This window comes from Malurus melanocephalus, unplaced genomic scaffold (assembly GCF_030028575.1).
Source record: "Malurus melanocephalus ecotype Western Australia unplaced genomic scaffold, MMel_1.1 scaffold_198, whole genome shotgun sequence".
Taxonomy (NCBI): Eukaryota; Metazoa; Chordata; class Aves; order Passeriformes; family Maluridae; genus Malurus; species Malurus melanocephalus.
Window position 1 is genome coordinate 442,969 of NW_026623430.1, and position 14,001 is coordinate 456,969.

The following is a 14,001-nucleotide window of genomic DNA, read 5'->3' on the forward strand; positions in this document are numbered from 1 at the left end:
CTGCCCTCGCCATGTCGGTGGCCGGGCTGAAGAAGCAGTTCCACAAAGCCACGCAGGTAGCGAGCCCTTTCCCCGCGCGTGGGATGCGCTCGGCCGCGGCCGGCGTGTGCTTGGGCATGCAGGGGTGTGGGCTGTGCGGGGTCGTGCGCGGGTCTCCGTTCGAGGGAGCGCACGGCGAGCGGGTTTGCGCGGATGCCGTGCCCGGTGGTGAGCGTGTGAGGGACGGTGTGCCCGCGGGGGCCGTGGGTCTACACGGGGGTCTCTCTGCGGAGGGCCGGCGCGCCTCCCCCGCCTGGCACCGGCCGTGATGCGGCAGCGGGCAGGGGCTCCCGGAGTGCGGAACCAGCTCCTGGGCTACCCTGTCCTCCCCGCTGAGAGCCCGCGGGGGCTGCTGCTGGAGCCAACACCCGCTGTGGGCTCGGACCTTCCCTACCGGCGCAGGCACTGCTTTAGCCTGACTTCGGGAAAACAGCAATAAACATGACCTTCTGGTATTATGGGTCTAGACTACAGCTGAAATCTGAGTAATGAGGTTTGGTTCTGTTGCTTTAGGCATGATGTGATATTGCAGGAAGGTCAGGGTGAGTGTTTCAACAGTCTTTGACTTGTTTCATAATACAAAATCTGTGTGTTACAGTCTGCAAGGGTACAATTTCTGACTCAGCGTGCTTTGGGACTGAATCTAAAATGGTTTCATAGAAGTCAGAGGAATTGCTTTGGATCTAGAGATCTGACACCAAGACCCATGCAGTGTGCCTTTTTTTTTTTTTTTTTTTTTAATTAGTGTTATTTTTTGGTTTGTAACAAATACAAAATCTCCAGTTATTTCCTACTACTTGCCATTGCAGACGTCTTCAGGTAGCAGTCTTGGTCACTGCAAGCAGTCTGTGGATGCAGACACACAAGATACATTCAGCTGTTAGATTTTTCAACACCCCTGTATTTTACTTTCTTATGCATGTCATCTCTTGTGCACTATGGGGAAGTGTTCCCTGAAACAAKGATCCTTAATCCAAGTGTTTGTCCAAATTCAGATTTTCAATACCTTACACCAGTGCCCCCYATAACTCTGAATGCAGTGGGTTATGTCAAGTCCTGCATGAGTACATGTAGGCATTGGGTTACACTGTGCYTCCCCTTTGATGCCACATTGTGCTGCATTACTGGTAAAATAASCCTTGCAAGAAAACGGCTGCACTCAAAACAGATGCTGTAAGGAGCAGGTAAGGATGCCTGAGCCCATCCTGCAGCGCCCATCTGCTGCTGCTACTTAGTTGTTTCTTCCCCTGCTGCCTGTAGTGCTATCAGATGCCCAGGAATCATCATTACTGCACTGAGTTCTGGTACTGAAAATAAGGATTTCAGCATCTATGCCATCCATGTTTAAGAAGCAGGCAAGCTGAAGTTGACTTTCTAATATTAGAAGTCTCAGTTCTCCGTTATTGTAGTTAATGAGAATGCATCTGCCGCAGCAGAGGTAAACATCTTTTTCTTTGAGGGAGCATGATGTRAAAGGTCTGTGCATGCTGTTTTGTCCTTCAGATGACACTCACACTGATTGTCAGCAGTACTGTCTTTTAGAAGGAAGGAAGAGTTTTAGCTGTCTGGAACCAAAATACTAAGTCTCTGATGCCAGATTTAGCAGCCTGACATCCAGTGACCCAGGGATTTTTGGCCCCAGCCTTGACTTTCACAGTTTGTTTTCATGCAGACCATGAAGATACATTCATGTATGAGAATGACTCACAAGTATTTTGAAGCCAGATCTGTTTATTGSCTTGTTTCATTATGAGTGAGAAATCCAGGACATAGATGTGCTGACCTTGCTCTAGGGAGTAATCCTTTTGACTAGCGATTAAACCCCAGGTGAAATAAAGATTGACATTGCTGGCGTGCATTAAGCCTTCCAGACAGGACTAGACAAACAGGAAGTTTTAAAAATTCTAAACTATTGATTTGGTTCTTACTCGTGTATATGTATATATGATGTGTTGTTTTAATGGAGTCCTAAGTCATATCAAGASCACATCTAGATTGTTTATGCAATGTAAGCATTTTATTTAATTTCATTTATTGTTTTCTGACTYGTAAAATGTAAAACCAACCTGCATGAAGTACTGACAGTTTAGAAGCCATCCTGAAGAACTTACTGCCTGTCAAACTTCATGGACCAACTGCAACCAGCAGTGAGTCATTGAAATTCAGGAGGATACTTTGTATCTTCTSGAACGGGTCAGGTGTTCACCCTTTTTGCCTTTCAGAAAAACTAATGTTTTYGCCTCTGTGCAGCATCATAAAGTTCAGAAGAAGTCTTCCTGAGTTTGTAAAAGCAGGTGAGTCTGGAAGTCCTGACATTAATACAGAATTGCAAGATGTTAGACAGACTGGTGTGGAGCAGGTTAGATTATTCATTTACTTCTAAATCCCACAAAGTACCTAAGAAGGAGAAATAGGCCCATCTGAATGTTAACGTGCTATTGCAAATGTATCATACATCCTGAAGCCAGGAAGATTGGTCTAAAGAGTGATTTTCCAGAAATGGGCAACAAAGTGCTCCAGAAATGGGCATCAAAATATTGTGCCTCCAAATGGTCCCTTTTTCTTTAGGTATGGAGTCCCTTTTGATAGTGCTATGCCAGTGTGACCAGAAGCATATTGCTTCCTACAGGTTTTTGTACAGTGTTAAAACTACYGCAGTCACTTTGGGTGATACAGATTTGACAGTCTGGGGCATTTAAACAGAATTGTTTTAAAATAGCATGAGCTTTGTTTCCACATGACTGCATTCATTGCATAATATGGCTCTTGTGAGGCACAGTCAAAACTAAGCTCTCAGAAAGTAATAATTTCATGGGGAAAGAGATTAACAAAAATTCTGGGAATGGCCACATCTGATGTTCCATTGGAAACAACTGAATAAATGTGACTGACATTTAAGTAGCAATTTGGATGTGATGATTTGAACCAAAAGTTCAAATAGGGTGTATTTTCTACCACTGTACTCTGCTTTTATGGTACATTGTGATCACATTTGTCTGAACGACAAGACCAAATTAACCAGTTTATAGAGTTTTATAGTAAAACAAATTTGATGTGGAAAGAAACATCTGAAGCAATTACTTCCACTCCGTTCATCATTGTCGGTAACTTGTTAGAAGCCCTGACTTTAGATGGAAAGTACAGTGCTTCCCTCTTTAATAAGCCTCCCTGTGAATGGCTCAGTAAGACAATGACCCTGATGGTTAATAAGAAGCAAATGAGATTCCTATCTGGCTGTGCTGTTTTCCGCAAAATTCTGTGGTCTTCTTAGCAATTCTGTCTTGATTCAGAGCCTGTCTACACAGGTTCTCTTGCAAAAAAAGAGAATGCTAGGGTTCATCTGCCTTAATGTTTTTTTTTTAATTCCTTGGTTAGAGGTATGTAAAATATTTTTTTAGTGGAGTATATGAAGCAATCCACTTACTAAACCARCTGCAACTAACCAATTTTTACTGTTCCGTGTTGATATCAGTATTTTTCTGAATCTCTAGCACACCTGGATTCATAATATATCCCTGACTATCCCACAGTGTTGAGTGGGAGCTGTGTGTACTTTTCTAGTGATAGGATGTCACATGTCTTTTCCTACTCGCTGTGGTTGAAGCTGGACTCGCACTAGGTCTGCTTTTCTCCTTCCATGTTTCCTCACAGCCTCACCCACTAAACTGTGGTCAGTTCCTGTGTATGTAAAGGTGCATATGGAAGTTGGTCTGCCAAGTTGGGCAGTGTTTATTTTTATTAGCGTAAATGCTGCTCCATGTATCAGGGACAAGCCAAGGAAGTTGGAAGCAGAGCTGTTTGCAGGGTGCTGTGGCACTGTGGCACTGAGGACAGTGCCCAAACAGGCTGCTAGAAACCTCTGCCCAAGAGGCATGCGCAACCAGCAGTCTGTTTGTTTTTCTCAGTGTGGAGTGCTACCTTTTGAGATCAAGGGAAGGGAGCAAATTTTTGATCTGGAAATAAAGACTATATTTAGACCAAAAAAACCCTTACTTAGCTGCTGAGGGGATTATTTCCGCAGCAGGTAGGGAAATTCCTTCTGTTTGTGCACTCTAGCTTGATTGCCAGATACATTATTCACATTTGGCATCATTCCCATGCGTCCTTTTATTGATATTACATAATTGAAAGGATGAAAAATTGACTTTAATCTAAATTGCCCTTTAGTTGGTACTGTGTAACCCTTCTGARTTTTTGATGGCTTAAACAGTCTGTGCCAGTTTCAAACCCTGTTTCTAAATCTGATTGGAGGAACTGCTGCTTTGTATACTAGAAAGATCATGACTTTTTTTTTATTTTGAAGATTTCTCAAGCATCTGTTACTGTAGTATTTTTCCACTTRATAGTGTGCTTTCCATTTTTATGTATGTACATCAAAGTGGGAGCACTGAATGACACCCATCTCTAAATTTTCTTYCAGTGGTCTCTGGAGGCAAAGACTACCTGTGGATGCTATGCTCAAAACACAGCCTGCATCAGATTTTTGTTTCATATCTTGACTTCCATCTTAACAGGAATTATTACACAGCAAGGAAGAACTCGCTACTCTTGGTCACTCATGCAAAACTGTCTTTTAAGTTTTAAATGTGTCCTTGTGACTAGCATAATGATTGATAGCATGCTTCCTAAAAGTGGTGGAGCAGCATAACCAGTTTCAATTGAAGCAGATGTTGCAGAGGTTACTGTGCAGAAGAATCTGTGATTTTATGTAGCAATTTACTGCAAACTTAAGGGAGGTGCTGGGTTGGTCTGGCATATTCTTGTGAAGGATGGAGGGTTCAGGAGCTTGAATACTGACAATCATGGCTTAGTAGTGTACCAATGAAGTCTTTGGCTTTGAAAAGCTCAGCAGGAGGGATGGAGTTGAAAATCTGCTTTACAGGCCCCAAGGAGCTGCTGCCACTCTGTGAGTGCATCTGAAGAGAARCTGTATGGACAGCATTTAGCTGGGAATTGCCCTTGATGAAGCCAATTCATTGCCCTCTTATCAGTGAAAGTCAGTAGTGTTCAGGGACAGTCAAAACATCCTCCAAACCTTTTCTCTTACAGCTAAAAGCTCTTCCTTTTGCTGCTTTCCAGAAACTTCAGTGACTCTGGTTCTCAATTCCTTCTCACATAGTGGCCCCTGATGGACAGAGGTGGTGGTTTTCCTTTCTTAAATGTATGGAGATAATCAGACAAAAGAAAATCGAGCTATAGCATGGTATTACCGTGGTGATGTTTGCCACAGCAGAATTACCTTGCTTTCAGTGCTTATCTAATCCAGCACATAATCTTGGAGACAAAATAGTAGCATTTTTATAATCCGAGGTTATAGCACATTACAGGAATCCATCCAATCTGTCACAGAAGTGCTAAGAGTTAATATTTTTTTGTTGTCCCAAAGCAGAGAAAAAAAAAGAGGGGAATTGCTATTTACTGTGCTTACGTTTTCCATAACTTTTCCCTTTATGGAGTCTCTACAGACCTGCATGGTAGAAAATGAAAAATTAGAAGTGGTYGTTTGAAGTTCAGCATATTTTCAATTTGTCTGTAGATGGAAATCACTGTGATGAACCTGGACGGAATGATTAATGGGTATGTAGTTGCACTTGATGTGATGGTGTTATTGTGTTCATGAAAGTGGACATATCTTTATAAATAAGCATATTTCAGGGTTTTTTTTATTATTCTGTAGACTGAAATTGGACTGACGTAATTGTTGCAGCATTGTACAGTTCACACTGAGTGCAGCAGTTCCCTCTCACCTTCTTTGCCTATCATCATTCCTCCACAGAAAGGAGTGTTATTTGATCCCAGCAAAGGTGCTGCTGAGGCAGCAGCAGTATAACCTTGTGGTTTGGTGTGATGCCAGAGGGCCTTCTGAAAGAACAAGAAATTCAACCACTCATTTGGCCGTTGGGCCTCCTAGTGTGTGGGAGGGCTGGAGAACTGAATGCATATCTATTTCAGAATATGTAGGTGCCACTAGCTCGGATCCTTGTCAGCACTGATGTTATTTTCATCAGGCTGAATTTTGGACCTTGTTCCTTGCATTTGTTATCACTGTGAAAAGGGGATGCTGTGCTGAGTGCTTTGTAAATAGAAATTCTAAAATAGAGAAAAATACTGACTTTCCCTGCCTTTGCCCCCTCAGTTCTATGGCAGCAGAACTCTTCACATTGTTGAAGTGTTTACATTCCTCTCTGCCTCCTTCATACTTTTTGTGGATTTCAGTTTGATGTTTTTAGTAACTTGTGTAATTTATGTATCAATTGCTACTCTTTTTGATTGCCCAAATTCCAGTTTGTATTGCCTGCAGAAGGTCTTTAAATGTGAGAAGTGTTTATCTAAACTTTTTGATGTAGGACTTGTTTTTCACCTTTGTGTTATGCAATTTAGTGAGTGTTGTKCAGAAGCACCAAAGATGCTATTCATCTGTCAATTTAAAGTGTCTTTAAGCACTAGACATCACTTCTGTTCTGCTTCTGTGGGAAAGAGTGCGACTAAAATGAAACAGGGTGATAGGAGAGCATGTTTCATTAGAGATGAAAGCTGGTTTTTTTTTCCTCTGGAAAGAAAGTTTTCCTGCCATTACTGTTGATATTGTCTTTTATGACTTTTAGTAGACTATCAGGACTTGCCCTTTTAAGCAGCACCAGATAGTGGGATATTTTTGCTGAGTTCTTTTCCAATCTGTACACTTTTCAGCTCTAAGGTACGTGCCAGAAATTCCTTTTCATGCAAAATCAATCTAGATGCAGCAAACCAATTAATAATTCATAAGGTATAAATGTCAAAAAATAAATAGTGTTTGCCTTTCCAGATGAGTCACTTAGAGCTTGTCTGTCTTGGAAAGTTACGGCGTCATAATCTAAGGGCTGAATTGGAAGTGCTGCAGTTTTGCAAGTATAACTCTGCAATTGATGGGTTTCTTTTTGCCTGTAGTAAACCAGATTTTCAACTTAATTGTTCTTTTTTTAAAAAAGGGAGCAGAATATATCAGACTAAGACCCACCTTTCCATTGCAGAGACAGTGTTTGCACAGAACTGGCTAAGGCATTAGCAATGACCAGTTAGTTTATTTTTCTCTTCTAATTCACCAGCTTGATTTTTTTGTTTTCTCTAGGAATGTTATCTTTGTCATCCAAACACAGTTAGCTAAAACTGTGTTTTGCTTCAGTGGAAGTAAAAGCTGATTTCAGTACTTAGGAACAGGTCCTAACTGAGTCTTCTGTCAGTTGTTTCATCCCATTTCTTGCATTGGCCAGGAATTTGGTTTTACTTTCTAGTGTTATGAAARGAATTTTAATGAGTTAAAAGAACAGAGTCGAGGCATGAAGTGTGTTCCTAACAAATGCAGACATTTTTAGGACCAAAAATGTTTAAATGTGGAAATGTGTAAGGATTTTCTTACTAAAGAAAGAAAGACCCAAAAATATATRAAATATCAAAATGTATAAAATATAAAAAGATAAATAACTTTTTTTTTCTTTCTTTTATGGTGCTGTAATTCAAAAAATGTAAGTCAGGATGATTTGGGACCTATGGCTTTTCAAAGGCCTGAATTGACATATTTTAGGAAGGCTGCATTTTTATGGCCAAAAAACTGTAACACTTGAAATAGAATACCAAAAGCTTTACAGCCTCTGGAAAGCATCCTGTTTTTTTTATTCAACGGTAGACATGGGTGGGAATAAAACACCAGAAGGGAAGATGAGGGTGAAAGACTGGAGAGGTCCACAACAGAAATCCTTGAAAACTGAGCCAGAGGCAAATTCTCTGCTCTGGTGTGTGTGGGTGACTGACTAGCGGGAGGAGGAATGGCAGTTGTTAGTGAATGAAGCTAGCACTTGCTATTTGCTGCTTCATTAGCCTGCTATTTCCAGGATCCTCTGCTCCTGATCTGGACACAGTGATWATGTGTGTTGTTCCAGCCCAGGAGAAAAAAAGACAGTGTTCCCAAAACACATACAACTTAGGTAGCACCAATGGGTTAACAAGGTCAGCATGAATTTAACTGTGTCCATCAGTGTAGGTGGAATCAATGTGACTAACAAGAAAAAAAGCCAACATTGTTTCTAAGATGACAACCCCAGCTGTCGCAGATTTCCTGTTTCACTGGGAGAMAGAATAAAGAAAAGGCAATACTTCTCTGCTGCTCTGATTTCAGGGTAGCCTTTTAACAAAAACTGCTGGACAGCCACTGAAAAATAAGCTCTCCATGACTTAGTGCTTTCTCCTTTCCCCAGGGAGAGTTTGCTGTCCTGATTAGACTGGCAGAGCCTTTATGTTTTGTGTATGGAAAGTTTCCCCAGTGCTGGCTGCCAAAGGTTCTGCTAGGTTTTGATCAGCAAAGTCCCCGCTTCAAACCGGTGACTCATTCAGACAGTTCGGTGAAGCTCAAAATTCCGCAGGCAGGAGCTGAGCTCCGGGTTAGCGTGTTCCTGGGGCTCCCCGCAGTGCCGTGATGTGCTGGCGCCCCAGGGGCTGTCAGTGCCTCCAAGTACCCAGCCAGGCTGCAGAGGCAGAATGTCCTAACAGGTACTGGCTATGCGATGCGTGGCTTTTCCTGATGATTGTCCCACTGTGTCTTGCTTCTCCGTAACCCTAAAGGAGSGGGAAGCATTTCTGCAGACTCTTAAGATGAGTTTCAGTGTATCTGAAGAAAAGGGGCCATCCTTCTGCTCTGTGCTGCTTAGTGCATATCATAAGTGGCTAAATGACATGTATTCTTCCTCAGAACAGCACAAGTCTCTGGACGTGTGTGGGGCTGCGGTGAGGAGGCCTCGACTACAGGAGCTGGCATTTTGGCTCTCTTGTTTCTTGATGAGCATCCTGAATGTACAGGCCAAGAAAGGGCCTGAGCATGCTTGTGTGTGAGCTTCTGACTGGGGCTTATTGGTYCCACTGCAGAATCTAGTCCAACAATAAAATAAATTTCTGAGATAAAACCAGATTGGAATGTGGATGGACATCTATTTGAAAATGTCTGCTAGACTGTAGGATTCACAYGATGCCCAAGGGCTGGCCTTACATTCATTTCTTTTGGGCTGATAGGGTAATTGCTGATTTACTCCTCTTATCTTAAGAACAAGACYACTTCCCAAATCATGTGCTAAAAATGGCTCTGTGGGATTTCTACCAACTTTTATAAAATGCAGGCAGTCTTCCCGAGTAGATTTGAAAGCTCTAGAGACACACAGACATGGTGCTGTAATATCTTGTTCCTTGTGAAAGAGTCTTTCTCTCTCCTCTTGCACAGCACATTGGAGCAAGAGAGATTTGAAAATTTAATGAAGCTGCAATAAAACAGCCTATTCTAGTTCCAYATTTCTCTCATTTCTGTTTGCAGATTAACTACATGTGTGCCCAGGGAAACTTCTTGACCTACAAACAGACTGACTGCTGTAGACCTTTTCCTTATTTCCTCCTCATATTTCTTTAAAACCTTTGGAAGTTATTATTAAAATAAATTTTATTTCCTTTAAATGCTATATTAATTTTCTTGCAATAAAATTAAAGTTGGGAAGGTAAATTAGGCAGCTGAGGGGGAAGTCATGAATGTCAAATGAGCTCTTTGTTAAAGAATGAAGACAAGATCAGGAATGTAAGTAACACCCTTGTGGGTGGCTGAGCCAGAGGGCTCAGGGCTTGAAACTTAGGGCTTTTGAAGCATGTGATGGAGTAGGTAGCAGAGAGCTACAGCAAGAGGGAAGAGTGGGATCAGATGTTRTCTTTGTGTGCTGTGTTTTAGTAATTTTATTAGCAGTATACTGAGGACTTAACGGAAGASCATGTGAGGAATATTTATTTTTTCCTATTCTCTGTTGCATACCATGGCTGTTTCACTATCAGGTGTCAGTATGTACATTTCCTGGCCTGAAATGTCCACTATTGCTTTTGAGAGCAAGTGGGTCTGTGGTTATAGGTTTAAGATGTGAAATATTGAAGCTTAGCTGCATTAATAAGTATGGACGGGATAATGTCAACTTAMTCCTCAGTATTTCCAGGTGAGAGATGAGAGTGCTTTAAAATGCCCTATTTTTTGCTTTCACAAGCTTGCCTTGGTGTTTACTTTCTGTACATTTAAGAAGAAAGTAGTAGTCACTACTGGTACCCTATGCTAAGCCACAGGGAAGACTTGAGGGAAAGGTGTAGGAAGTATGTCCTATCCTGTCAMAGATAAACCTAAGTCTGACAAAAAATCCCAGGGAGGAGTGGAAGTGGTGGGGGGGGAAAGATAAATCGAATATATTTGCAGGTACTTTTTTCCTGCGTCAACCTTCCTCAGCCTGTGCCAACAGGAAAAGCTCTGCAGTACCCTCTTCTGCAACCATTTCTCTTCCCACATCTCAGCTGCAAAGTGGCTAGAAGGGCAGAAAAACTGACTTTTTGTTCTTTTTCTGTGCCATCCTTCGAGATCTGAGGAATTTCTGGCAGGGTTTGTCAGCTTACTTTCCTCTGCAGCAGGTCAGGATAAGCAAGTAGCTGAGACTTAAGCAATTAATTCATTGTTTCTATGGCTGTGACTCCTGGGCTCTACTGAAATAATGTTTGGTTAGCATGCTGAAAAGGTTGTGTTTTRTTCTGATACCTTATTTATTTTTAAACAGCAAGAGGCCTGCCATTAACAATTGCTCTAAATTATAAAAGTGTAATATAGTTCTTTATTCTTAAATGTAATATTTTAAAAGGTGGGTAAGTCCATTCATGAAAGCAGAAAGCATTTATGTATTATSCCAGGTTTTGCAAGCAAGCAGTGCATAATCAAGATGTACAAAAAATTTTCCCAGTATTTTGTTTCCAAAGGAGACTTGATACAAATTTACAGACCTGGTTGTTAATATGAGACATACACTAATGCATGTSGTATATGCCTTAACACAGCAGCAAGAAAATACTCTGCAGACTAAACTCTGCAGACCCGGGTTTTTTTTTGCTCATTTGTCTTAAGCATTCAGAGGTGATTTTTAACTAAATTTAAAAAAAAAAAAATATTAATAGTGTTTTGACAGCATATAATCCCAAACATTAAGGAGACCTTCCAGGATCCAGATGCTTTAAAACTTTTAATGCAAGAATAAAACCTAGTGTTTTGTTATAACCATAAGACTTGAGAGTGTGGAGGGGGCAACAATAYATAGCAGCAAATGACAGGCATTGCAAAGAACAGCCAAGAATTCCTCTAAGCCATTTTGCCTCCTTAAAGTTTACCTCCTTTGAGAACTGTTCCAGTTTAAAATGTGTGCCAGATCTTTGACAGTGTGTGATTGTGCCCCTCCCTCTTGCTTTCTTTCAGATAGGGTGATATAGCAGCTGACCTGAACTTCTGAGGCAGGCTCTATATTGGAAAGTCATGCAGTGCAAAAGGCCCTTGAAAATTGCAGGAAATAATCCAGTTCCAGCCAGGCTTTTCTATGTCATGTGAATATTTAAAGTTTTGTTTTCACATAGCTCTGAAAATCTCTCTGTTCAGCTGATGTGTTGACTTGACTTTTAAATTTAGTATACTGCTTGGCTACTACTAACTTCTTTTGCAAGCAAGGTAGATGCAAGAAGGAAACAACATCTGCACATTAAAAAAAAAAAAACGTAGGTTTATGGTCCAAGAGTGCTGTATTTTAATAAATGGTGTTATAGTGAACAGATGTGATGGAGCAATTTTCTTTACCCTCATTGCATTTTAAAGAGCTATATTGTATTATCTAAGGCACAGACTTACACGGGGACTGTTACAGAGACATGAAATACCAAGAGACGAGGGTGGAACTCCTGAAACATTCCCTGTGATCTCTGGTGGTCTTGGTGGCACTGCTGTGCTGCCACCTAGAAGTGTCATCTTCAGGTGATCTGGGGTGCTGGGTACCATGCTGCAGYACTGATTGTTCACAGCTCCAAGGACTGGATAATGCCAACCAGGAGACTGGTGAGGAACCACTTCTATGCTTCACTGTGCGTTTCGATGTCTGCCCTACGTGGCCTATGAAGTGAAGGGTCCTTAACCACTTTCTATGCACCCAGGCCTAAGTTAGGCACCAGATCATTGTAGTAACCAAAGGAAATGCACTGGTGGTGCAAGCTCTGCTCCAAATTCCGCTCTGCTTTGCATTACTTTTGTGTCACCAGGTTGCAGAAGTTGTGACAGTAGAAAAGCAGCTGCAAACTTGTGACRAAACTCTGAATTCATTATCTCTGGGTATGCCAAGGAGGGTCGCTATTGTAAGTGTGGTCCTGAAGGCAATGTCTATTTATCCTGCTTTTTTTTTGCTGTTACATACATCTTTGTGTTTTGCTGATCTGAGCCATCTTTATATATTTTGCTGTTGCGCAACCAGAACCCAATGACTAGAGTGGTACATGATCTTCGCAGATGCTGGTCTTTCTGAAGATACATGCTATGTAATTCTGACTTGCTAATTTACTCAAGTGTGCAGTCAAGTGGGTAATGCTACTGCCRTCTCTGTTTTTTGTCAGTGATTTGAAATATGTTGTTTTAAAACTGCACTTTTCAGATGARAACTGACCTAGGATTTCTCTTCAGCATGACCACTGTGGTTTTGCTGTTGATCACGTAATCAATGGGACTGGAAGATCTGATAAATTTAATCTACAGTCAACAGGCAAAGGACATTTTAGGAAATGAAACATTTTAGGYGAGTCTGAGAAGACCCTGGATTCTGCATGCCTCTGAAGGGTCAAGAACATGATGCCTCCTGGCCTTGGAGGTTTATCTTTCCAGATGCTTCTGGTAAAGCAATGCACTTCATCAGAGCCACGTGGCATGAATTTTAATCACCTCCAAATTCTTCATTTCTGCTACAGCATATTTTTGGAGTGTGGTAGGGGAAAGATGGGGACGTCCTCTATATTTTTGTTATTTTTAAGGCTGTACATTTAATTTCTTTGTAGACTTGAAGATTTAAATGAAGAGAATGTATTTGCAAAGGTAAATTTTCATCATTGAGAATGAACTGATCATAATTCATCATCTTTTTTAAATTTGGGCTGTTCAGCTACACTTTCCCAAAATTTGCACAAAAGCTTGTGCAGTTGTAATTGTAATAAATACCATTTCTCATGAATAATACTTTAATCAATCAGGGAATTCATAGCTTTATTMATATATGTGGGTGAGAGCCATTCTCTATTCAAACTGATTGGTGTACCCCCTATTTAATCTTAACTTTGCTCATGTCATTATATGTCTGTCTGGTTCTGTAGAGTCATTGTCATCTCTGGAGTCTTGCTTGGTACTGGCTGTGGATGGCAAAACTTTCAAGGCTGCCCAGACTTCTGAAGTTTTCAGAAAGCCCTCTGTTACAGAGAGCAGTCATGTAAAGTGGATTGTTTTGGTTTTTTTTTTTTCMTTTAAATCTTCCTAAAGCAAATGTCACCTTTGGTATACTTTACTGTCATGCTGTGGAAAGGATGCTTATCTGTACTTATGCAAACAGCCTTTGTGAGAGCTCTGTTACTTCTGTGTTTACCTGTGTTTCTAGGGTTGTTACAACTTTTCTTCCATAAGACCTAATGGCATCACTGAGCAATCATCCTTTAATATGAACTGTTCAGTTGCACAGAATTKTCCGAGGAGTGGACCTCAAACTGAATAACCTCTGTTGTATTTTTTCAGTGGAATGTCCAACAGAGTTGCACACAGCAGAGGTTCAAGATCCCATGCCTGGGTAATGGCACAGAGGTTGCTTTGCCTTCAGACTGCTGTAGCTGATGCTGCAAGTAACTAAAGATCGGTGTATTGCAGTGGCATCCTGCATATACACCCAGCCCTCTGCCTGTATCCTTGCTGCTGTGAGGACAGAACCAGACAAAACTAGACAGTGACAGACATGTGATTTATACACTTCCTTCAGACTGAACACAGCATACACTAGCTTGGTGTGCACAGTTTTATATCTTGATTTCTTGAGTGACATCATGATAAGTATCTGTCCTTCTGAGACTAACACAGCTTTGCCTGTT

General features: G+C 41.2%; 1 protein-coding gene across 1 annotated transcript in view; it reads left to right on the forward strand.

Moving 5' to 3' along the window:
- The first annotated feature begins 6 nt into the window (after positions 1-6).
- SH3GL2 (SH3 domain containing GRB2 like 2, endophilin A1) overlaps positions 7-14,001 on the forward strand; it is an 87,379-nt gene continuing 73,384 nt past the window's right edge. The window contains exon 1 of the mRNA XM_057373469.1: positions 7-56. Within this exon, the coding sequence (XP_057229452.1) occupies positions 12-56 (45 nt within the window). The 5' untranslated portion in view covers positions 7-11. The remainder of the gene's footprint in view (positions 57-14,001) is intronic.